We start from the raw sequence: 25964 nt of genomic DNA, 5'->3' as shown, positions 1-25964 counted from the left end.
TAGGTGCTGGGTCCATGTCCCTGACCTCAGTTTTGGCTGCACTCAAGGTTCTCGCCCTCAGGCCTGCTGCTCAGGGTCACGGCCCCTGCACGGGCCTCCACCTGGAGTCTCTCTGTCCCCCACACCTCCGACCTTTTCACTGGCCCACCCTTCATCCTGAAGCCTCAGCCAGGCACCACCTCCTCCAGGAAGCCCTTTCTGATTGCCTCCCCTCCCCCGGGTCCAACGCCTGTCTCCTCTCCCTCCAGAACACAGAGGACGCAGCTACGACCACACGTATTTGCAAGTGTAACGGCCAGTCTCTGGGCAGGTGGCCCCACGACCCCACGGTCCTCGAGGACAGACACACGTCTTATTTATCTACATCATCAGCCCTTGGCGCTGAGTCAGGCACCTGTTAGGTGATCATTATTTATTTTAGGAAGAAATAAGCACAAGAATGTTGACAATTAAGATGATGACTCATTAGAATTCATTTTAAAAAGAGGGGGAAGGGAGAGAGAACAGGAACCTGTTCAGCACCGAGCGCCTCATGAAGGCCCACGCTGGCCGGCTGGGCGCAGTTATGTAAGTGGCCCGGCCCGGGCAGCGTAGATTTATGGGGCTGGCAGCTCGGAGGCAGCGCCAGCTCTGCAGGCGGCAAGGGCACGGCTCTCACAAGGACAGACACTGCCAGCAGTTTCTCTAGCGCACCAGCGACCAGCACTCCTCGCTACGCGGGCCTCCCAGCACACACTCACTCTGGGCCCTCCTTTCTCGCCTGCCCTCCCGGCCCCGCTCACAGCCTCCGGGGCACTGGGCACGACCCCTCCGTCCCCGTGACCAGGGCCGGGGAAATCGAGTCACACAGGCTCCAGCGGCTGTGCCTGCGGGGCCCGAGATTGACGTTGCCGTCTCCGCGTGCTGCTCACTTGGTTTCCAGACGTCAATGCCATTCATCGCTGGAGGTCGTTTCAGGTAACAGCTTTGAGTTCAGTGAGAGTTATTTTTCCAGGTGAGCAGGCGGCCAGCCCCGGCTCCACGGAGGTCTGTTCAGTGACGGGCACTTTCTCCGTCACAACTCGGGGAGTGGGGCTGGACTCGCCTTGCAGAGATGCGGGGACTCCGGTGCTTGGGGTTCTTGGTGAGCTATGTGTGTCCCTGCGTCCCCGGACCCCGCACGGGCATGTGGCTCGCTCACCTCTGTGTCCCCTGCAGGGCAGCCCCGCTCAGCACCTGACCCAGAGGAGCAGGGCCAGCTCTGACCACCGGCTCCATGCACGGGGACAGGAAAGGGGCTCATCTCCCATACTTGGTTGGGGACCAGATGGAACCGACCAAGTGGCCTTCACGCTCCCCCAGCTTGATGGCCAGGCCTCTTCCTGGCTCCGTCTGGCCTTTCTCTGCCCCTGAGAGGTGTGTAACTTTCTCAAAGCCGCGTGAGGGTTCTGCCCCCCAGGGCTGTTTTTCTCAGAGCTGGGGACTGTCCCTCTGACACGTCATTGGGGAAGACGGAGCCCCACCTTCGGTTCCTGCGGGAAGCAAATGTCAGAAGACACCTGAGAAGCGTAAGCTCTTTCCCTTCGGGTGAGGCCAGTCAGCAGGCACAGGTGGCCAACGGCCCCCCTCCCTCCGTCCCAGCAGCGCTGGGTCCGATTCCCACCCCCATGGCTGCCTCGAGTCCCCGGCCCATCCAGCTATGTCCAGCACAGCCCTTGCTCCCGCAGGTCTCAGCACGGGGACACTGGCATGTCCCACGGGGCTCTCTGCAGCTCCCTGAGGATGGTCCACAGGCACATGAGGTGCAGGTGGGTTTTCACCGCCCACGTCCCGTGCCCCTTCCTCCAGCTTTTCCTCCTCGTTTCCCCTAATTCTCCCCAAACTCTAAGGCTGGGAAGCGAGTTGACTCGAGCACAGAGCGGACAGGCTCCTTCCCAGGTCCTCACAAGGCAGGATGACCGCTGGGCGCCGGGTAGACCAGGAGAGTGAAGCCTCCGCAAGGGGACAGCGCCGTCACCTGACCCGGCAGCGAGTCAGCAGAGAAAGGGCCCCTCGCACCACGAGCGCTCTTTCCACCTCGTACGTCTGCGGAAGGAAGCGGGTCCCGGAGAAGACCCGGTCGTGCGGCAGGTGCTGTGGACAAAGTAGTCGCCAGCCAGCCCGCCCCGCCGGAGGCCCTGCCCGAGTGGACGCTTAGATGCCGACTGAACGGAGAAATCGAGTATCGGAGACAGGTGGTCTCCACACTGGTTCCTGGTTGTTTAAACTGTGCAGAGTCAACATATCAATTGGAATTAGCCAATTCATTTAATATCATTTACCCAAAACAAAACCAAACCACCACCACAGCCCTGGGGAGACATCGAGGCAGACGCAGAGCCTAGAGCTGTGGGCTGAACTAGTCCTGAAGCAGCAACACAAGAGAAAACTCATTAGAGGTAAAATTAAACTTTTTTAAATCCTCACCTGAGGATATTTTTTCCGTTGCTTTTCAGAGAGAGTGGAAGGGAGAGAGAAACATCGATGTGAGAGACACACATCGATGGGTTGCCTCCTGCACGCACCCGACCGGGGCCAGGGATCGAGCCTGCAACCGAGGTACGTGCCCTTGGCTGGACTCGAACCCGGGACCCTTCAGTCCACGGGCCAATCCTCTAACTGCTGAGCCAAACCAGGTAGGCTGAGATAAAGTTAATTTTTAAAAGCAACACGATTTCCTTTTGTTTCCCCTTCGTAAGTTCTTAGGAAACAAGCCCGCGTCCTTCCAGCACGTCTGCAGGGGAAACTGCATCGAGGCTGAGCCCCGGCCACGGCCCTCGCCGGGGGCTGATGCGAGACGGGCGGCTGCGGGAACAGGGCCACAGCGTCCTCCGGACGTCATGCTCCAGGACGGTCGCTCCGGGCGTCGGCGGCTGCGCGTCTGTAGAGGGGGTTTGGCGGCGGCAGGAACACGGCCGTGAATCTTGCTCACGAGGCCCGGGGACCGCACCTGCCAGTCCCGCCAACTCCTGTCCCACGCGCAGCGTCCACCTGGCTCTGCCCTGAGCAGGGCGACACGGGCTTAGGGGACGGGACCAGAGAAGGGCTCTCTTCCCGGCCGCGGGGGAGTTTAGTCGGGTGACCTTTTTATTGTTAGCACCCACCTTTATTTTATTTTATATTTTTTTTGTTAATCTTTGCCTGAGGGTGTCTTTTCCATTGATTTTTAGAGCAAATGGAAGAAGGGGGTGGGGGAGAAGCACTGACATTGACGTGAGCGAGGCACGGCCATCGGTTGCCTCCGGCGCACACTCCCGGGTGTCAGACCAGCAGCTCTGACGGGAGGGGCGTGTCCGGCAAACTGGTCCTGGGCCCGACGGGGGGTCAGAGGGAGCGAGGATGGCGAGGGGACAAGGGCGGTCCCTCTGCAGACCAGGGAGGTGCCTGCGAGCGCCAGGCGAGAGCATGGGCAGGAAGAGGCTGCCGGATGGCTGGGCTTGGGGACCGGAGCGGAGGGGCCCCCTGGGGTGCGGCCCAGTGCCCCAGGGCAGCCGGGGTCCTCACGGCTTTCCTGAGCCCCAAGAGCAGGAGGCTACTCCAAGGTCGTCTATCTCTTCCTGAGCTGTAATAACCAGCTGGCTTCACACATAAAGAAATTATGGCCCCTATAAAGGAACCTGTTTCATCCAAAAGCCATATTTTTCTTCCCCTTATATTAGATTTAAGGTTATATTTGTTTTGTTTGCTGGGGAAAAATACAATGTCTATAAATATGGCACATTCGCAAGAATTTGCCCGGAGATATAAGCAAATGTGTTTTTCTTGACTATTAAACAAATGTGTAGAGAACAGTCCATTTAACTGGGCTGCGGAATCATGGCAGAGCCACAGGGAACTCTGGGACGGCGCAGGTGCGCCCCGCGCCCCGCTTCCCTGCATGGGGTCGGCGCGGGTGAGCGTCGCCTCCCTCTGGGGGCCTGGATGTGGCGGGGGACGCGGGTCTCACTGCAGCCGCTCTCTAGCATCTACTTCCCACATCTCAACCATTTAATATTAGGGTTTAATATTTAACCGCGGTCAGGACACCGCTGCGTTCACAGTGCTGCGTCCACACGAGCGAGCGGCAGGGCCCCGCTCACCACCCGAGCCTGCGGCCCTTAAACACAGGCTCCCTGGGGCCCTGCATCCGGAGCTGACCCCACAGGACAAGGTGCCAGGCCATCCCCTCCCGTCCAGCCACTATGTCACCACAGATTCCAGAGGGCTGGACCCGCTGACGTTTCGCACCGAGTGACGTCGCTGAGCTGAGCAGGGGGCCTCATTTCCAGCTATGATGCACGACAGACCCCCGGGTGACCCGAGGACCCACCACGCACGTGGGACCGCGGGGGGAAGCCAGCCTGTGGCACGGAGGTGTCGGCTGGTGACAGGACACCGAGTCCAGCTGAGTGCTCCAGCCAGAGGGCACGTTCCACTCCCTGGTCACTGACCACAGGGCCGACCACTCAGGCCCGGCCTTCGCACACTGTGGACACCAGGAATGCCCGGCTGGTGCTGTTCCCAGAGGCAGACGCCCACCTGCCCGCATGGGTCCAGACCACCCACCTTCCTTCTTGCTTCTGGAGCCACAGGCCTCCCCTCATGGTGCTTTTTTCCCAGGTGAGCTACAGCGACCCGGAGCCCACACGAACGGGCTTAATTCACAACCACCCCAGGCCCTGTCACAGCATCTTACACTGACCCCCCCAAGCCCCCCGCATTTGAAGTGTCTGATTCGAAGACGGCCGATCCCAGACTGTGGGCTCTTTGCGAGACAGAAGCCTCCCTTTCCCTCTGAACCCCAGGGCCCCGTGTGTGGTGCACAGATTGAGTTTAGGGCACGAGACCAGGAGACCAGAGTGAAGTAAATGCGAGTGCGGTGCTTTATCTCCAATTCCATTGATAATTTATCTCCAAGTCCATTGAAACCGTGCATTTTTAACCCAATCACTCTGCGGTTTATGACCCGAATATTTTCTTACAAGAATGGAGACGGCTTATCACATTAAAATGTACAAAATGGGAGAGTTTGTGTAAAAATGGAAGTTACATCAGAAACCGTTTCAAGGAAGGGAGATAATTTTATCTGGAACCTGAGGTGAGGACACAGGGAGGGGCCTCGGGGAACCAGCCCTCGTCACGCTTTCCCAGGTTCCCAGACCCACCCACACGCGCTTTTGCCCCCCGCTAGCTGCTCTTGCCTGAGCGTCCGATTTGCACCTGAGTCAGGGGAGGTCAGTTTCCACTTTCGGGGAGCCCGTTCCACACGCACAGACACATGGCAGGGATGGTGGCCCCAGCTCCTGGCAGGCGAGCTCCCGCCTCCCAGCGCACAGCAGGGGCAGAAGAGGCCGTGGCCACGGAGAGTGCCCGGGAGCTGGCCTTAGCCGGCCCCTCAGAGCCAGCCACGGCCTGGCACATGTCCACGTCCGCGTTCACGCCCCCTCTCTGCTTAAACGAGCCAACGGGGAGCTTGTTGTTTGACCCGAACCCTCACTGACACACCATCCAAATCCGAGAGACCACAAGGGAGATGCTGTATTGATTCCCCTCTTACAGGGAAGAAAAGTCAATGCTCAGTTTTGACTTCATCCTAAAATCTATGGGGACCCGCTGAACACTTACAAGTGGTAAAAGGACAATTAATTTTGCATTTTAGAAAGACTGCTGCAGCGGCTGTGAGAACACACGCTGGAGACGCCAGGGGCTCGGGCAGCAGAGACTGGTTGTTACAGTGAAAATCGAGTCTTCACATACACAGTTATTCTTAAATGCAAAACGAATGCTGCTTATATTTTCTTAACCTAATAATGAGCTATTGCACAAGGAAAGAAAGCCATAATCCAATACATAAGTGTTATTTTTTCCGTAGTCAGCTGTGTAAAGCAATGGGAAGCTCCTGCCCAGCCCAGGGACCAGCATTCCCCAGACGAAAACATCTCCAGGCTACACACCCTGCTCCGGTTACTATGTTCTCAGGCAGGGTGGACAGAGCTTTGAAACAAACTAGAGTTTGTATCAGGATCTTGCTCAGCTGAACCTAATGTGAAACTCACTACACAGAGCTTCACCATGATATTTTGTTATTTTTTATTAACTACTTTGGATGTTGCAAGAAGGGGTGTTGGGTCTACATGGTTAGTGTTTCATCAAAGTGAATACATTTTTGGCAGCCCCAACTGAGACAATGATATTCTGTATAGATCACTGAACCTGGAGACTCAGATGTTTTTTGCGTGTGTACATCGTACGTATCACTTAGTCATGAACTGTGGATTTTGGAGGAAATCACTGTTTCCACAGCGCAGGGTTCAGCCAGGGCCTGCAGCTGAAGGCAGCTGCCCCGCTTGCCGGAGGGTCGGCTGCTCTCCGTGCAATTCCTTTCCTCATTGGTCAACTCGCAAAAGGGAAGCTAATTTGCCCTGGCTTTCGTTTAATTGAATAAAACGATTAGGAAAATCTTGCTGTTGTGCACAGACCAGAAAAAAAAAAAGTCTATCTATTAAAATAATGAAATTGATTACAAAATTAAGATGCTTAAAGTAATTGTAAGGAATGATTTGCTAACGTACTTGTTTGCGTTTGCTAGAAGCTGCCGTAACAAAATACCACCGAACTGGAGGCTTAACCAAGAGCAATCGACTGTCTTCTCTGAGCTCTGGAGGCCAGAGTCTGAGATTGTTTCTGGCTGTTTCTGTTTGTTTTTGTGTTTCTGTGGGTAGACGGCCCTTGGAGCTACTTACTCCACCCTTTTTCATGGTGCATCTCAAATTTCCCTTCACAGAGGCTGCACCTGCCATGGATGGGAGCATCCAAGGGCATCACCACTGTGATCACTGAGAGATGTTTTGATCTTGGCCAACTGGATGAGAAAACATAAAACAGTCCATAAAAATATTTCTATCATCATTAAAAAGGCTGAGCATCTTTTCATGTGTTTAGGAATCATTACACATTTGTACAGTGAAATATGCACCAGCCAGCAAACCAGCTAAATGTAGTGACTATTCAAAGATGAGTCTGGCCAGTGTGGCTCAGCGGCTGAGCATCGCCCTGGGATCCAGGAGATTGAGGTTCGATTCCCGGTCGGGGCACATGACCAGGTTTGGGCGCCATCCCCAGCAGGGTGGGTACAGGAGGCAGCTGATCAATGACTCTCATCTTTGATGTTTCTCTCTCTCTCCCTCCCTTCCTCTGAAATCAGTGAAAAATATTAAGACCTCACTCGCTGAAACAGGTAAGGAGAGAGTCCGCATTTCTGAGGCTGTTTCTCTCAATGAAAAAGGGCCCTGTCCTCTGAGGCAGCAGGGGGCCCACGCTCAGCTCCCGGCTGCTATGTTTTGTGAACTTCGTCTTTGAATCAGGGCCGACTGCTTTCCTCTGGCTGTGAGGCTCCTGCCAGGGCTCACGCCCTGCCCCTCTTGGTAAAGGCTCTAAGCCGGCGATTTTCCACCATGAGCCACAAGAATTTTTAAAACACACAACACATGACTGTTTAATCACGGGCACGGGCCTCTTTCTTTCCCCTCAGGTTGTCAAATAAAAGATGACAACCGCCAACACAACAGTAACCGTCTGGTGTGGATGAATCAAAATCATACCTATGTTTTGGTCAGATCAGCAAAAATTGCATTTTATTGGTGTGCCGCAGAATTTTAGTAATTAGTTTATGTGCCAGGAGATGAAACAGGTTGAAAATCGCTGCTCTAAGCCAATTAGACAAGTGCTTTGAACCTACAGGGCCCTGGGGGGTGAGCAGCAGGCCCCGCGAGACGACTCCTCTGTTAGGGCCAAACATCGGATCTCACGATTGTCCCCCGAGAAACAGCCGCTTGGCCCCAGAAACAAGCAAACAAAACCCCCACAGAACCACCTCTGAGCCAGGAAAGACGACTACATTCAGGGGAAACTTGCTGACTTGCTCACTATAAACCAGAAAACTGACTTTAGAATTAAAAACTATAGGAACAGTTTTGAAACGAGTCAATCAGATATTCTTTGTTAGAACCTGTGGAAGACACAGAAGAGGAAAAACACTTTCTTTAAAGCAGGGGCGGGAACACCCGGCCGCAGGCTGCACACGGCCTCGCAATCACGGGGTCTGGCCCTGCCAAGGCAACTGCAGGCGGGACCCGAATTCCATAAATCTAAGAGCTTTTTTCATAGCTGATAATTCTGTACGGCCCAAGAATGATGTTATAAATTCCAAATGGGCCTTGGCAGGAAAAAGGTTCCCCACCCCTGCAAAGGATACAAATGTCATTAGAGACACACAGAAAGCCGCCTGTGACGACAGGAGTCTGCCGCCAGCGGTGACGGTTGTGTTGTTTGCCAGACGCTGCACAGGAGTCGTTCACGCAGATCTCATATGGTTGCCCGTTTTCTGACAGGTAACCGAGGCCCAGGGAGGTTCGGTACCACCAGAAGTTGTCAAGGGCACGGCCAGAATTTTAACCAGTACTTCCTAAGGCCTGTAACACTGTTTTCAACCAAGTGATACAATTAAATAATGGTTACATCTCGTGGAGACTGTGGCTTGCAGGTTGGTGGCCACGACGCTAGGCAGTCGGACTCTTGCTTTCTTATGAAAACATCACGCCCGATCCCCAGCTCTTTGATCCCTTAAAGACACGTTTGCTGTGAGCTGACCGTGGGCCCGGCTGACAGCATCCAGTCGTGTTCAGCACAGAGCAGAGACCATCCACTGCAGGACGGACGGACGGACGGACAGACGGGTGAGGAAATGAATGAGCTCAGCATGTGGACTTAGAGAGTTTAGGTTCTTTGCTTCTACCTGATCCTTTATAAAGATGGTGAAATTAAACTGTTCCCAAGATCCTCATCATTGCCAATCACTTTCCACCTGTCCCCAGTGTCCGTCTCTGCATCCAAATCACCCTTCGGTGAAATGAGCATGTTCAAGTCCCAGAGGAGCAGCCGCAGCCTCAGAACAGGCGAGGGGGTCGGGTGCAGCCCCCGAGCCCAGCACAGCCTCCCCAGCCCCGGACACCTGCCCAATCGCGGAGGCCCAGCTGCTCCGCCCGTGCCCCCGGCACCCGCCCTCTCGCCACCTGAAGTTAGACTCCAACGTGAGAATTTCTTTAACTCGTGGTCCATTACTCATCAGAAAAATGGGGAAAATAGCTCCAAAGGGGGAGACACTGTAACACCTTTGGGCCCCTTGAGGACCTCAGAGGATGCCAACGTGGCGTCTGTGAAAATCTGATGTAAAATGTTATCTCCTGCCAGAATAGGATGATGTCCACTCAGGCAGGGGGGATGGGATCGAGGAGACTCCCTTTTCCTGACAGACCTGGACCGTGAGCCCACCCCGCGGGATGGGGGTGCTGCTGACCTGCGAGATGACTGACCCCTGGGGACCTTCTCTTGGCCTCCGCAGAGCAGGGACCATCCAGCAGCCCCGGCCCCTCGGCGAAGCAGCTTCCTGCCTGGACTCCGGCCTCTGAAAAGGCCACGGCCTTTCTGTCCAGGGTGCAAGCCTCCCTCAGCCCTATACCTGTTTTGCATCAAGATGAACCCTGTGTAGGTCCCGCCGTGCACCTGTTTCTGAGGAAAATAAACTATTTTAAAATATGTGATCGATACCAACTTCAGAGGGAAATATTAGCGGTATCCAAAAATCCAACAAAGAGAAATTTTTCAAGAGTTAGGGATCGTTTGTATCAACACAGGGGTGGTTTCTGCATATTGTAATTTTCGATGTAGTATAAAAGATGTAACAAGTCAAAAATGGAAACATTTACAGCGTATTTGTGATACCTCACTTCCTAAGAAAGTCTCACCTATAAGCTCTTCTCTGCTTTATAGTGCTGATCGTATGAGTCAGCGGAGTGGGTTTCTCAGGAAGACGCGTCTCGCTGTCCATGCACCTGGACAGTCGGCTACGATCACCCCCAGGCCTGAGACCCCGATACTTAGGCAGCAAAGCCAGAGCAGGTCTCGCACCATCTCTAGGACAGTTTCTATTTATAAGAACTTTCTTCTCAAACATCTTCTAAAGCACAACGTCTGAAAGCACCAGGCCACACGCATTTGTTAGTGTCTCTGAACCATGACTGAGCTTGAGAAAAATGACTCACAAGGTATTTTTAAAAAGAAATGTATGAACTGTCTTTCCAACAGTGGGTTCTGAGACCAGCCATTCCTAAGGTCAATACCAAGACGTTTTAATGAAAAGTATTTTTTCATCTACGTACCCGTGGAAACCACTGGGAAGGAGATCGTGAACTCTGATGGCACAAACCTGTGGTGCAAATGTACATTTTCATCGCTGGGTCTCACGAGGGAACCACCGTATCTGGTAGAATCTGTGCCACACGTGACGGCTGGTGCTGGCAAAACACCCCATCAAGTAACTAAGGCAACTTGCTGCTCGTTGAGCCTGGGAATTTGTCAGGGGGATGGGTAGGAAAGGAGGTTAAGAGGAACGAGGGGGGTTAAGACCAAAGGGGTCAGGGGAGAAGTGTTTGGACAAAGGACAGACAGGAGCAGAGAAAGGGGCAGGCGGGCAGGGCTGAGGGGGGGATTCCCGCCGTCGTTTTGTGTTGGAGAAAATCCTCACTTCTTTGCATTAATGTCGGAGACGGGCACGTGTGCCGTGGACCCGCCGTCTCCTCACGCAGGGCCCCGATCATCCTGATGGGGTCGTTTCAACGGGCTTCTTTGAGGCCATTTAGAAAGTAGGTACTGAAAACACAAGGCGAGGACGGACGCTTAAATGAGCACGGCAACCAGGAACCCACGCGCCCCGGAGACCGTGCCCTCGGCCACGGGAATGAACAGGCCACGGGAATGAACAGGCCACGTGATATCGAACACATCCTGTGGCTTTCCTGCTGGGGGAGGGCCGGGCAATGGCAGTGTTTAAATGATTTGTTTTCCATGATCAAGAAGTCACAAACTGGTTATAGAAAATTTAGAATGTGTGAAAAGGGGGGAGAAACAGGAATTAGAGTTCCGTTTGGAAAGATGACCTCTTCTCACGTCATCTTATCCACAGGTAACTGAGGAAATGTCGTGGAAGACACTCGGGGAGCAGCCCTGACCACCAGCCAGTTTCCAAATATTTGCTTTTATAAACAAAACTGCCACACGCGCTGGCATCGAAGCTTTCTATGAACATTTACTATTTTCGTGGACTGAGTCCCAGAATTATAATTATGAGGCCACAGTTCAGGAACATTCTGAAGATGCTTGTTAGGTGGCAAAGAGAATTTTCACTAAATGAAAGTCGAATATTCAATAAATGTTTCATCAGCATCATCGCTGTCATTCTCTGGAGTTAAAATAAAATGCCAAACAGAAAACTAGAAACGAGATCAAAGCCAAGCTGGGCCTTGGGGCTCAAATCGACCGTGTTTCAAGCCGTGGAAGGAAGTTCACCGCTTTGGTCAGCACCGGAGACCTGGTTTTATTTTACTTGAAAACACCTTGTATTCAGTAAATAAGACAAATGTGCTACCCCCAAGGATCAGGCCTCTTCCTTTGTAAACGGAGGAACCAGGGACAAAGCAGGCTGGGTCCCGGGGCCTCACTGCCGACAGTCACGGGCACACGACACTCCTCCCAGAGAACATCGAAGACAAGTGTGGCCGACACCAACTGTCCCCTGGGCCTCTGCTGTGACTCACCCGCCCGACTCCCGGGAGGGTGCCCATCGGTGCCAGTCAGATCTCGGTCCAGGACACTGCTCTTGACCAGCTCCTGGTTCCACGGGCCTGGGCCGTCCTGACTGGAACGGCTGCCAGAGGACGACGCCGTGTCCACCTGCTGACCCCGCGTGGGCTTCTGATCTGCGATAGGCTCAGCCCGGCACCCACCTCAGGGCCCTGCAGGCGGGCGGCCTCGGGGCTGCGTGCCCGGGGCAGGCACCCGGGGGACAGGCGGGAGGGGAGGGACAGGCGGGTGGGGACACACAATGAGCTGGAAGCCGTTTGGAGAGTCTGAAGGACAAGGAGCCGGGCCAAGGTCACCACGATAGGAGCCCGTCTGCAAGCTGCCTTCACAGGGAGCCAGGGGCCAGAGGCACTTGGCTCAAAACCCAGACCTAACGCCTGGCAGGAGGCGCTTTCTGAGGTTGCAAAGTCAGCACTGAACAGCCATTTATAGGACACAGACTAATTTAAAAATCCCACGAGACAGGTGTACTTTAACTGAACCGTTACCACGTGTCGGGCGTTAGGGTGAGAACTTTCCACCCGTAACCTCATGCAGAGGTTCTCCCACTGGGCTCTCGCCACCCCACGAAGAGAAAACCGTTCGTTCCCTCTGGGAGGGAAGTGGCCCCACACCCCTTTGCTTTTTGGTCCCCAGACCACAGGTCTGCCCCTGACACCACGGCGATTCCCCTCTCCAGACACACGGTATCCGAATCCACAAATCCCGGTGAGCGTTCCCGCTACGTCCGCTCACAGCCCGAGCCTGGCCCTGCGACCACAGCTTAGGGGAGGGCACAGTGATCGTGTGGAGGACTTTCCGCCCAAAGACGTTCTGTAAAGAAAACCGCGGCAGAAACCAGTCATCAGTCACTCACAGCACCGCTCGTGAGACGGGACCATCGGGGAGAAGCGAAGTTATGAACACGTATCGTCAACAACAGGAGCGCCTCCCATTTCTGTCCATCACTAAACGAGACGGGTAACACCTTAAACGCAGCCCAGGTTTATAAAAAACACCTGAGCAAGGGTTACAGGAAGGCCGGTGGGGTGACCGCGGTTCACGTATCTCTCTGTGAGGCCCTGGGACAGCCGCCCGGGCCCACGCTGCTGGTCCTTCTAGTATGTTTTCTGGGCACCGGGCACTCAGGCTGGGCTGCCAGCTCCTTCCAGGCTGGGACCCTCCCACTCTTCTCCGCACCCAGGACAGCCTCTGGGAAGCACTGAGCACCCGAAAAATGCCGCACGAAACGAAATGGGGAAGGCAGGAAGGAGACGGAAGGTGCCCCAAGTGCCCAGCCTCGAGGGCACCCCAAGCAAGGAGCCCGCGTTTAGTCAGGCCTTTTCTCCAGGTCCCTGGTGTCCCTCTGGATTCGTCAGACGGGAGAGCAGGGCCCTGTGCACAGGACCGGACTGGATGGGACTGACGTGCAGGCCGCTGGCCATGGGCACAGAGCCGCTTGAGGCCAACGCTGGAGCCCAACCCTGTGCCTGCCTCCGAAACACCTCAGTGCTGCCTCCTCAGAACGAGACTCTGGGAGCATCTCATGTTCACAGCTTATAGCGTCAAACGCAGGTTAGAACATTACAGAAAACAGGAACAAGGTGCGATAATTTTCCTCCTGCTCAGACGATTCATTCCCAGGAGGCAGCACTGGACTTGCTTGTATTCCTAGAGCTGAACAAGGTCGTCGGAATCCTCTCGAGGACTCTGGACTCTCGCCGGTCAACTGAAGGACACGGAATTGGGGGATTTATGCACGTGTCACGAGATGGCACAGAAGACGGTCAATTTAAAACCAAAGCTCCTGCTTCCACGGGGTGGCAGCTCGACATGGGACGAATGCCAGGCCCGGTCCCCGTGTCACACGGCCGTCACTGCCCATCTTTTCCACGTTGTGACGGAGCTTCTGTGAGTCACCAAGAGGACCTGGGACCGGCCCTCTTCACCATCCGACTGCAGATGCTCAGTCTGTGGTCGTCTCCCAAATATGCTTCCAGATGCAGCAAACGGGCCACGCCGAGCGTAAGGAAACAGTCGGGGCTTTATCTAAACCTACTGAACCTGAAACCTGGTATTTAAGCTCCTTGGTGACCAGAGACGGAAAATATGTATTTATTCTGTGAGCAAATTAATGAGGTGGGATTGTTTCAATGCCAGCTGGAAGCCTGGACCTCAGATATTCGAGTGTCTAAAACAACAGATAACTGCAAATTAGGGCTCACTGTGCGTCTTACATCATTCTGCACAAGTGCGGCCCACCCCACTCACCCAGTTTATCCTATTTAGAAGCTGTGGCCTCACCTCCGATGCCTCTGTGGTGATAAGACCAGCTGCTAGGTGGTCAGCTTCATGCACATGAGGCAAAATGCACAGCTGGGCAGTGCAGAGGGCCCCCAGGGTCCCAGGAAGCATGAAGATGATGCCCCTAAGCAGTCAGTGCCCAGCTCCGCTGGGACACGACCATGCTCAGCAGGTGCCCTGCGAGGAAGCACGGCCCTCGGGTTCTGACCGAGTCACGACTGACCCGGGACAAGTCTCACACTAACTGCACATGTGGTCCGTCTGCAACACAGGTGTGACATTCAGACCTCAGCTCTGTGCCTGGAATGTGTGCTTCTGTTGGCAGCTTCGTATTCCACCCGGGACCCTGCAACTGGGATATACTTCCTCGATGCTCTCCTGGGCCAGCGTTTTCCAGTCCTTTCCTCATGAGGGGACTCACTGCGACTCCAGGTTTATTCCAGGGGCTCAGTTCCAGCATCTGTGCCCCACCCTCCTGTATCACAGGAGGGGGCTGCACCTGTCCCCTGCCTGAATGCTAGAGCTCTCCCAACCCCGACGCCCCTCTAGGCTTTATTTCTCTGGGGCTACGGCAGCCTTGACTCGTGCCTGTCCTCTCGTGAAAATTCCTTCTTAATTCCCAGGACCTAGGGGATTCCCTTTCTGTCTCTCACTGAAGCTTGACGGTGCAGAAAACAAATTCTGACACATTGCACGGAATGTTCTGTGTGTGCAGTGGACGAGCAGTGTCCTCACCACCTCAGCTTCCCCGCTTCTGGAGTCGTCCGCCACAAGCCTCTGTGAGGAACAGTGATCCCGCTCCTACTGTGGATAATATTGTCTCATTTCCACTAAAACACCAACCAGGTTAAGGTCCAGGGACAGACTGGCTGCGGTGGATTTCTGTTTTCTCTAAAAACTTAGTTGAATTCTTTAGTCCTGAGCAACACTAGTTTTTTCTAGAGCCGGGCACACATTGAGAACTTAATAAATGCTGGTTGTATTCCACTAACCACCCACAAACAACCATCAGAAAAGACCATTTTTATCCAAAGCAAACAATTTTAAAAGTACGATCTCAGAATGAGGGGAAATCAGTAGTATTTGGAAAGGGACCCCCTCGTCTCCAGGACGGCACAGGGATGGAGCTGGGAGGGGGAGAAACGCTGATTTCTAAGCCTCCGAGGCTCCGTTTTCAAAAAGCAGCCTTGTTTCTTTTCCCAGCTGCAGAAAGGCCTTCAAATCTCGGGAAGGCACAGACTCAACCACAGTGCAGACAGAATGGAAACCGCCCTTGTTTAGAGTCATCTGTGGAGAAAATCTTCAACATTTGTGTTAAAAAATCAAGAACATAATGCTACTAAACACAAGGCAAAGGCCTCCACTGTCCTTCCCCATGAGCTGTGCAATGGAAGGCGCCTTGGTCCCCTGTTTGCAGTAAAATAGGAGAGTCTCCATGCCTGTGTTTTTCAATCATCAATTTTTTTTCTTTCAAAAAGCAGATTTAGAAAGAAAATCTCTTAAACTTTTTAAAAACCTGTTTTTACTTTTGAACTGGAATTTCTACAAATCACATTTTCCAAGCAATCGGGGCACAGTCATGTCTCCACAGACGGTCAGCTGCTTTGGAAGCTACGATCTCCAGGCCACATACATGGAAAAACCTTTCATGCTAAAATCAATCCCAACACTTTGTAGCATATCCCTTTGTGCCAAGTTTATGTCATAAAAGCTTATTTTATTTCTTACTTTCAATTGGGTTGAATAATGTGGATCTGATACATTGTTGTTACATTGTAGCAGATTTCAAGCAAGTTCTCCTCAGCCCTTCCAGGTACCATCATCCATCTTCCCGCATCAGAAAACCTGCTAGGAGGCCAATCAAGCCACAGACACGTCAACAAACAGATAAATCCATGAGCTGACACCTGTGGTCCCGCCCAACACCCATAGTTTTCCCTAGAGTCCTGGTAAAGAGCAGGTGCCTTGTGTATCTGTCAGCACAGCTTGAAAAGGATCATATATCATCAAATTACTTTCCTATACGAAATCACTGGGTTACATAGTACGAAACCTTCGGAGGTACTTGTGATGTCAAGATAAATGACAAAGGGGCCCAGCCGGCGTGGCTCAGAGGTTGAGCATCAACCTAAGATCCAAGAGACTGCAGTTCAATTCCCAGTCAGGGCACATGCCCGGGTTGTGGGCCCCCATTGGGGGGCGTGCAGGAGGCAGCCGATCAATGACTCTCTCATCACTGATGTTTCTCTCTCCCTCTCTGAAATTAATAAAAATATATTTTAAAAAAACGACAAAGGGATCTTTTTGCCACATAGTATCCAGCTACTGCCAGTCTCTAAGAGGTAACAGACCAGCAGGAAAATGACACAGATTGAGACAGTCTTACTAGTACAGCACTCCAGCAAGTTACTCTAACAAATGAGGTTGCTCTTGGCTAATTTTAAACTTTTTCTTTTTTGGCCCTAGCCAGTGAGACACCACAGCCACCCCCTGCCTTTGGGGGATGAATCTGAGCAAGCTAACAGCTCCTCCACTTTCCTGCCCCTCTTTCAAAACTTAGAGCCGAATTAGCTGCACATGCTGCATAGGAAGAAAGACACTGATAAAATAACAATATGTCCCCCAAACAATGCACCTCATAAAACTGCCATCCAAATCGCAGGAACTCCGCCACATACAAATGCAGGCAGTTTGCATATTGAAATTGTGATCCATGTTTTATACACAATTAAAAATTTAAGTTCTCTGGAAAACAGGCCACCCCATAGCTGGGCCGGCTGAGCCTGAGGTCTCCAGCATCCCATAAACTTACTTCCCGGTCTCGCTCCTTGACAGATATTATCATCTGAGAAGGTGCTAATTATTCCATCTGCATCCTTAGCCTGCTCTCTCCCAGGACTAATCATTAAAATGCAAATAGGTGTTTCCCAACCGGGGTTACACTGAGAGACTGCTAACAGCTTCTCCAGGAGGGAGAAGCTAAGTGAGCCAAGGCCCTAACCTCCGCGACGTAGGGGCAACAAGTGCCCAGGTCTGACTCCACCTTCCACCACCACCGCGGGCTCTGATCCCTCCTGTGCGGCAGTGCTGACGAGTTAACCGATGGAAGCTGCTGAAGAAACGCGAACAAAGCGGCTGATTTCAGATTCCACTCACTGTGCGCGGCCAGCTCCCACTTAGACTAATGACTTAAATGATTTAAGCTGGATGAATATTCATGCCTCGTGCTTTTCAAAACCTAGAGCACAGCTGAGACCCTGCCACCAGCCTCCTGCCTCCCTCGCCCCCTCCGACGTGGGGCCAGCCCACCTGCATATCTGACCCCCCCCCCCCAAAGGCTCCAGAGAATCACAGCAGAGGTGGGCAGGGCGGCAGTCCAGGCCCCACCTCCACCTTCGCGTCCCACCTCGTCACTGCCCCCGCCAACGCCAATGAGGTTCCGGCCCCAGGGTCCCCTCTGCTCAGGTGGGATGGAGTCACGTGGTCTCATTCTCAATATTTTCCACGGATCCACACAGGCAGTGAATCTGCCCAGGATGACCATGACCACGTGTCTTCCTTCCTCTCGTGTCACTTGTAACCTCTCGTGCAAGTGGACAACAATTGTAATGTGGACGTGGAGGTCACCCCAGAGCAGGCTGCTGGGGAGCGGCCCTGAGATTGCCCAGGACGGGCAGATGGCTCTGTGGTCTGCAGGGGCAGGGGTTGGGCCCACAGGCGCTGGACCCGGGCCTGGGATGCTCAGAGGGAGCCGAGCCCAGGGTCGCAGGCTGCGTGGCCATCGAGTCAGCCCAGGGCCACTCTAGTCCGTCTGGCTACCATGCTGTCCATGGAAACAGCCAGCACCCCCCGCTGAGTGAGGATGCCCGAGGGAACCCACCTCACCCGTCACCTCACAGCCTGAGGGGGGCTGACTTGTGGGAACAAACCTGCTGTTTATAACGAGAAACAGCCGAGACCCACACTCCACACACCACACAGAGAGCACGTCTGTTAACAGGAAGAGGCAGATGGAAACCACAATGCGGGGAGTGCGAGGCTGTCTCAGTGCACACAACACGGGAACAGCCCGAGCAGCGTGTGTGGGTGTGGGTGTGAGTGTGGGTGTGGGTGTGCACTAGGGTGTGTGTGATTGTACGTCAGTGTGTACAGGGTATGAGTGTGTGTCGGGCGGGCCACAGAGAACTAAAGGCGACTGAGCAGGACGTGCAGCTCCCAGTGTGGGGATGACAGTGACATTGGAAAGTTATGATCATGATGAGAAATAAAGTCCTGGGTGCCTGGAGGTCCCCACACGGTCGGAGACCTCGATCCGTCCCCACGACACCCTCCCTGGGCCTCGCCAGGCAGCGGGCGCCAGACTAAACCACCTCCGCAGGGTGGTCCTGGGACAGTCACCAGGTGACCAGAGGACAGTCCTCCGACCCGCAAGACACCAGGACCCACAGTCTCGCTGTTCACACCTCAGTGAAGCTACGGCTTTAACATACAAGTTGACGACTTTCCCGTGGCTGCATTTGCACGTTATGTTCTGTAAACAGCCTCGAAAGGAACCTGAAAACTCCACATCTCAAGCGCATCACGGGCAAACCAAGCCTCCGGTGGAAATTCCAAACCAACCACACACTCAGTGGGCCCTGGCCGCCGATCTCGCCATGGCCCACGTGGGGGCCGCTCCCAAGTCTCAGGCCGACCCCGCACAGCTGCCGCCACTGACCAGAGGACTGCCTGTGGTCACCTCATGGGAGGCTCCCAGCGGCTCTGCTGATGGACTTACAGATGACAAATACGTTGTTTCTAATAACGACACCTGTGATCTAGAGAAAACTGACCCGAACTTGGAAATGCAGAACAGAAAGAGCTGCGATTTGGCCGTGACATCAGCATCCTTCAGACGCCCTCGGTCCCGCGCTCCCTGCAGGCCCCGTTCTCCTTCCATCAGACACCCGCTCCAGCCATCGGGGCCCCGCGCCCACCTGAGGGGCCCGGTACACACTTACCTTCCGGCTCCCCGCACAGCGTGCACTGCGACTCTGGGGGGGGGAGAGAAAGAGAGAAGCGTTACTTGCGGGCTCAGGTCCCCGTCAGTCACACTCAGCAACACCGCGAGCAGCTTGCAGGTGGGCTCTGGGCTGGGCCACAGGCCGCAGCTCAGCAAGGAGCCAGTTCCCACCTGCACTCACACCGATTTCACACAAAACGACCCCTGGCAAATACTTTATGTATTACACTTTCTTAAACTAACACCCTCTATCACATGCACGCACACACGTTAAATACGTTTTCATATGTGTTTATGGCTCGACAGGAATTACTTTGCTGGAATCAGGACCGTCTGTTTGACGCTCGGCTTTAAGAGGCAAACCTCGCTTTGTTTACCAGTTTGTCGTACCGTCTCTTGGGCGCACACGATTATAAGCAGAAGTGTGAAATTACGTCTCAGGGCAAACACTACAGCCTGCAGATGCCGCCCGAGTCCGCAGGAGGCAGGCCCAGGACTTTGCAGAAAGCCTGAGGTGTTCAGGGACCACGGCATTATACTCGCATCCAAAGTGACCCACAAAGTCAGAACCGTCCCAGGAGATTTAAGCTCCGTCACAGGCTGTGTGTTCAACATTATCCGGAAGGTTCAAAGTCAGTAACAAGACAATAACTCAGCTCAGCCACCGACACCTTCGGTGACTCAAATCTTGGAATCAAAGACCCTTCAGAAGCAGGCGGGGTCCAGCCTGTGGCGTGTTCACTCCCCGACCGCGAGTCTCCGGCACTCGCCGCTTCAGATCCGACGGTTAGTGCACCTGGGCCTCTCCTCTATAAAGGTGTCCCCAGCACGATCAGAAGCGAGAAACTGCACCCGTGGGTCCCAGCCCAGGACAGGACGCGCCCCGCCCGTCGCTGTGTCACACTGTGGACAGTGAGTTTCTGAGGGTCCATCTCAACCCCCCCCCAGCACGAGCCCAGGAGTTACTAAGAGGTGAGGCTGGGTCTGCGGCTCTTCGCAGGCGACGCACCTCGGGGAGGTCGACCCTGAGCTGGAGTAAGGACTCCAGGGAGCAGTGAAATCTGCTGTGGTGGAGTCTCGAGTGTGGATGCTCATGTCCTGACTGTCAGGAGCCACCCGCAGGCGGGTGAAAGGCTGGGGTGGAGTCTCCAGACATCATCAGCCTTGCAATCAGAATTATCGTCCAAAATAACAGTTTAAATCCCGACCAGTGACCCAGGTCATGGTGCCTGCTGACCTCAGAATGACACCACTCACTCCGACTCCCCGACTGAGTCCACTCCGAGTCCTGTCTCCCCGTGGGAGCCCGGTTCCCTCTACCTGGTGCCCAGGGAGCGAGGGCCCTACAACTTGGACAGCAGCCCTTCCAACAGTGGGGACTCCACCAGCAGCAGACACACTGTGCGCTCGGCCAGAGGCAGGCAAAGCCCCAGGTGTCCTGGAGACATTTCTCACAAACGCGGCCCTTAGGTGTGAAGACGTGAGCAGCGGGAAGCGCACGGCCAAGGGCGAGGCAGATCCCAGATCCCCACACCTGTACTGAGTCATGCACACAAAACTCGGCAAATAATAATACTGACCCTCACAAATACCCCGAGTCAATGTGTTCTTCCATCCTGATGCCAGCAGAATGTCGGGGTACAGCCCTAGGTCCCGTGAAAGCCGCCCCTCCTTGGGTTAGAAACCGAGTGTGAGCGGGAGGTGGCCCTTGGGAGAGGGGTTATCGCTCGGTGTTAACAGCTAGAACCAAGGTGATGAAATGCAGAGGCGCCCACGAGGAAGCGAACGGCAGCTGGACTGGGACTCGCCGCACAGGGGTGACTTATCGGGGTCCCGCGACCCCCTGGGAGCTTATCTGAAGGGTGAAGTCAGTGCTCCCCAGGGTGGGACACAGATGCTCGGAGGCCAGCCTGGGAGGATGGGCTGCGGGGTCACAGGCGGCCTTCTGGGGGTCACGTCTCCTAGAAGGTAAGTGGCCGTCAGCGTGTCTGCAATCCGGGGGTCGGACTCATTTCCTCCCGTGGAGAGAGCTGCTCGCAGACAGACAGCTGGTCGCAGACACACGGCATCCGGACCAACAGGCTGAGGAGCGGGAGGGAGGGAGCAGCTGGGACAGGGAGCTGGCGTGGCCGTGGCCGTGGCCGTGGCCGACGGTGAGGAAGACGGGCCACCACACAGGGCCCAGAGGTGCCTGGAGCTCACCCCTCCGGACAGACCACTGCAGCCCTTTGCAGGTCCAACTCCCTACGTGACAGGAAGAGTCTGGAGGGAGAAACGGGGCGGCTGGCGGAGCGTCTCACTCACGATTTACTATAAGTAACGGTTTCCCCCCAGGCGTGTGGAGCTCGCTCCCTGGGGGGGATGGGGGGGGCCCTGGCCACTCAGATAAGGGTTCCCACGGGCTTCCAGTCGAAGCTTCCGAGCCTTGGTTCCCCCCCTCTCCCTCCTCTGAAAGACGGAGCCCAGCTGTCCTGGTGATGAGTGACCTTCAGTGTGTTTAACGGGGGGGTGCCTGGCGCAGGGCAAGGCTCAGCCAGGGATGGCTCTTGTCTGTACTCGTCCTGTGTGCAGTCAGACTGTCCCCCCACTTCCACCTCCCTCCTCTACGCCGAGGCCACGGCCTGGCTCATGCGCTGGCAGCTGCTACAACGTGGCAGGACATGATCGATGCCACCGCCTCCCTGAGCAACACCCCAAAAAACATCCTCAAGTCGAAGGGAATCGGCTCCACACGCCGGGTCCGTCGTCGTTACTGCAGCCTCGTTTACACGGGAGAAGGCTCAGCCGTCTGTGCCGACGACACAGGACGGGAAACCGCTGACACTCCGCCTGCGTGTGATCTGTACCTGCCCAGACGCAGCCCCGGAAACCAGCCTGTCCCCTCGCTGCCGGCAGGGGCGGGAGGCCAGCCGCTCCCAGGCACAAGGCGTGCACCCGATTTTAATCTTCCAGAAAGGAAGGGACGCTGAGTCTCTGCTGTGACCCCAAAGAGCCCTCCATCCCCGGGGTCACGAAATGTCTGTGCATATGTTAGAGCCACGGCTTTCAGCCCCGTGAAGGCAAGAGCTCACGCTCGCTCGCTCGCTCGCTCACACACACACACCCTCACACAGCCTCGCCCCCCCCCCCGCTGGAGCACCACGGGGTTGGGGCACAACTGAAGGCAGGGCCCAGGGCCGAGGGCAGCTCCCAGGGGCCCCGAGAGGGGCAGCAACCGCCAAGCTAATGCGGCTGCCGGGCGCCTGGTGAGGCCGATTTCGGGATCACCGAGAGCAGGACACGGCTTTCCTGAGGCTTCACATCCGGCAGAAGCAGAGACACAGCCCCTCACTGTGCTCCCGGCAGCTGCCACTGCGGATGGGCACGGGGGGCCTTGCTGCGGGCTGGGCAGAGCAAGGGCACAGGCGAGGGCCTGGAGCTGGGACGCTGGCAGGGGCCCCCCTGACCCTCCTCTGCCCCCCCGGGCCGTGACTAAGGGGAGAGCAGGGCTAGTCCGTCCTCTCCCGAGTCGCCCCCAGCCCCAGAAGCTTCCCGCGCTCAGCACCGAGGACGCTGCAGGCCGCACGGAGGCCGTCCTGCGGAGGGGAGAGGAGGGCAGGGTCAGGCACGAGGAGCCCGATGCCAGTGTCGCCGCACTTCTCGGACAAGCGAGCGCGTGGAAACGCGTCCCTTCGCGGAATCGTGGGGACAGGCATGCTCCCACGCACGTGATGATGGGCTGCACGGCTGTGACTAGATGACTGCACATGACACAGCCACGGGACGATACGTGATACGTGCCAACATGCCTATGACATGAGACCACATGTGACGTGGCAGCAGGACCCTGCCCTCCCGGCCCAGTGCCACTGAGACTGACTGTCCACGGCTCTGGCTATACGACCCTGCGACAAAAGGACACTAAAAAGGTGACCCCGAGGCCACGACACTGCACTGCCACGGTTCTGTGCCGCTGTGACTACGTGCTGCCAAGACTGCGTTTTACTTCTCTCTGGCAACGCAAATTTGTGCATTCACAGCCCGGGGCCACCCACACTCTGTGGCTCCACAACGAGTGTCATCACGACTCTGTGTCGAGAAGACTCTGTGTCACCAAAACTATGTGCCCTTATGATTTTCTAGCAATGACTCTGGGCCTCAACAATTCAGTGCTGTCACGACTCTATGGCTACACGACTGTGCGACCACACCTCAGTGCCACCAGGACTCAGTGCCACCTCAACTCTGCCACCACGCCTCAGTGCTGCCAAGACTCTGTCCCAAGACTCTGTGCCACCTCAAGACTCTGTGGCTCCACAACTCAGTGCTGCCCGACTCTGCATTTACGACCCTATGGTAACAACTCCGTGGCTACACAACTCAGTGCCGCCACCACAACTGTCAAGAAGACTCTGTGCAGCCACGACTCTGTGCCTTCATGGCCAGGTGCCTTCACGACTCTGTGGCTCCACGACTCAGTGCCTTCACGACTCTGTGGCTCCACGAGACTGTTGCTACACCACTCAGTGCCACCACAACTCTGTCTTCAGGGCCCAGTGCTCCCAAACTCTGTGCCTCCATGACCCTGTGGCTACAGGAGCCTGTGACAACACGACCCTAAAAAGATGACGCTCATGCTACCACTCTGTAGCATCACGACTCTGTGGCACCCCGACTCTGTGGCCCATGACCCTTTGGCCACGTGACCGTGTGTCAGTACTTTTCTGTGGCAGCGTGACTTTGTGGCTCTGCAACTCAGTGGCTCCAACATGATTCAGTGGCTCCAGCATCACTGACTATACGACTCTGAGAGCATCACCTGACAATTCACCAACCTGGGATGCTTCACTGAACCACAGTTGTCTTACGTGTTAAATCTTGTGCTAATGGGGAAGATCTCAGACATTTGGACCAAAGAAGATCGGAGGGGCGGACACGGTAGCACATTTCATTCTTGCCTGTTGTCTTCGACACTCATTCAGTGAGTGTTTATAGAGAGCCCACTGTGCGCAGGCACGTGCTGGGGGACAGACCCAGGGATAACACTGTGCGGTGATGGGCGGTCTTTGTTCACAGCCCCGCGGGGAGAGCCTGGGCGCCAAGCAGCAGGGCGCAGAGGAGGTGCTGAGGGAGGAAGCCTGGTGCAGGCACAGGACTGCTGGGCTCAGCTTCCAGAGGGAAGCACAGAAGCGAAATGCTCAGTCAACACAGGTTCATTCTTAATTTGAAGAGAGTTCTTAAAAATGCAAATAGATTACACATAAAGGAAAAATATTTCTGGCATGAAGTCAGTCCTGAATATTAGCTGTTAATGTCACTATTATCTGATATTAGGATAAACAGGAAAAAATTTTACTACGAAGGTGAGAGTAATCGAGTCCACCTCTGGGGTCACTCCAAAAGGAAATGAGAATCAGGTAAATGCCTCCCCCCAAATTCAACACATGCTATTGATCAGCCAATGTCACCGAGTTAAAGAGCATTTTCATTGGTTACTCATCTACAGCGGTGGTGGGGACACCCAGCCTGCAGGCCGTTCACGGCTGCAGAATCCTTGGGTCTGGCTCTGCCGAGGCAACCGCAGGCAGGACTCGAAATTCAATACATCTGGGAGATTTTTCACAGCTAATTTTTGTTGATAGTTTTGTACGGCCCGTGAATGATGTTATAAATATCCAAATGGCCCTTGACAGAAACAAGGTTCCCCACCCCTGACCTATAAATACAAGAGGCGCCCACAGGGCAGACACTGAGGAACCCATCGCAAGACTGCAGGAGCTGCGAGGGGGAGAGTGGGGGCAGACCATGAGCTCCCCCTTTGGGGCCCTGAGGTTCTTTCCAATATAGTGAGTGATGTTGGTCTTCGCCCCACAGGGATCTGATTGTGGAAGTGCATGTGTATATGTTTATATATAATATACAGTGTGTCCCAAAAAACTAAACACATTTAACAGCTGACAGCTCAATTGATATTTCTTTCTTTTCAGATTTAACCCATTGGAGTTAATAATTACTAAAAGTGTGTATACATTTTTGGGGACACCCTATATATACATAAACACATATGCATTACATAGGGGCTCTACTGTCTAGAGGCCCAACACAGATCAGAGGTGGGGACAGACTCCGACGTACGGATGTGCCCGCCCTGAGCATCCTTTTACGTAGAATGGCACACTCGTAGGTCTCAAGTGCTTATTAATATTTTTACAAATAGGTGTTCCGTCACATTCCACATCTATTTCTGATCATCCTGCACAGAAAATAAACGTTAGCCCTGGGGAATCTACTGTTAGCCTAATCTACTGTTGAAGAAGATCTGTATGAAATACAACGGTACCAAACAGTCTGCAATGTGGTGAGGCTGTGGGCACACCTGGGGCAGGGGCGCTATCCCGAGCCCCACGGGTGAGAACGGGTCCAAGGCTGCCAGGGTTGTTCTCACTTCCCCGAGCCAGAAATATTTCCATCAAACCTTTTCCCAGCCATTAATGTGTCCTTAGTTTGTTCCAAAGGTGTCAGCAAACCATCACTTATTTTTTAAATTTATCTTTTTTTTTAAAGTTGAATTTATTTATTTTTAATATATCTTTATTGATTTCAGAGAGAGGAAGGGAGAGAGAGAGAGATAGAAGCATCAATGATGAGTCATTGATCGGCTGCAGCCCGCAACCCGGGCATGTGCCCTGACTGGGAATCGAACCCTGATCTCCTGGATCCCAGGTCGACGCTCCACCGCTGAGCCACGCCCGGCTGGGCTAAATTTATCTTTATTGTTGAAAGTATTACAGATGTTCCCCTTCTTCCCCCACTGACCCCTCCACCTGCTCCGGCCCACCCCCAGGCCTTCACCACACTACTGTGTCCATGGGTTATACACAGATGCATAGAAGTTCTTCGGTTAATCTCTTCCTGCCACCTCCCTTCCCTCTGAGATCCCTCCGTCTGTTCCATGCGTCTACATCTCTGGATCTGTTTTGCTCATCAGTTTATTTTGTTCATTCGA

The 25964-nt window shown here is 54.5% G+C and overlaps 1 protein-coding gene and 1 long non-coding RNA gene across 3 annotated transcripts in view; one reads left to right on the top strand and one right to left on the bottom strand.

Moving 5' to 3' along the window:
• The window catches only part of DLGAP2 (DLG associated protein 2), a 274304-nt gene that overhangs the window by 90525 nt on the left and 157815 nt on the right, over positions 1-25964 (bottom strand). For both annotated transcript variants that reach the window (XM_081129834.1, XM_081129835.1), the window contains one exon: positions 18978-19010. In XM_081129834.1, the coding sequence (XP_080985960.1) occupies positions 18978-19010 (33 nt within the window). The remainder of the gene's footprint in view (positions 1-18977; positions 19011-25964) is intronic.
• LOC308553709 lies at positions 665-3763 on the top strand. Its single transcript, XR_013998271.1, has 3 exons — positions 665-957; positions 1198-2577; positions 2718-3763. It is a non-coding gene; the product is annotated as an uncharacterized lncRNA (long non-coding RNA).

The sequence above is a fragment of the Miniopterus schreibersii genome (assembly GCF_964146895.1).
Source record: "Miniopterus schreibersii genome assembly, chromosome: 2".
Lineage (NCBI taxonomy): Eukaryota > Metazoa > Chordata > Mammalia > Chiroptera > Miniopteridae > Miniopterus > Miniopterus schreibersii.
Note: the sequence above shows the minus strand (reverse complement) of the source record. Positions and strands in the feature narration are given on the sequence as shown.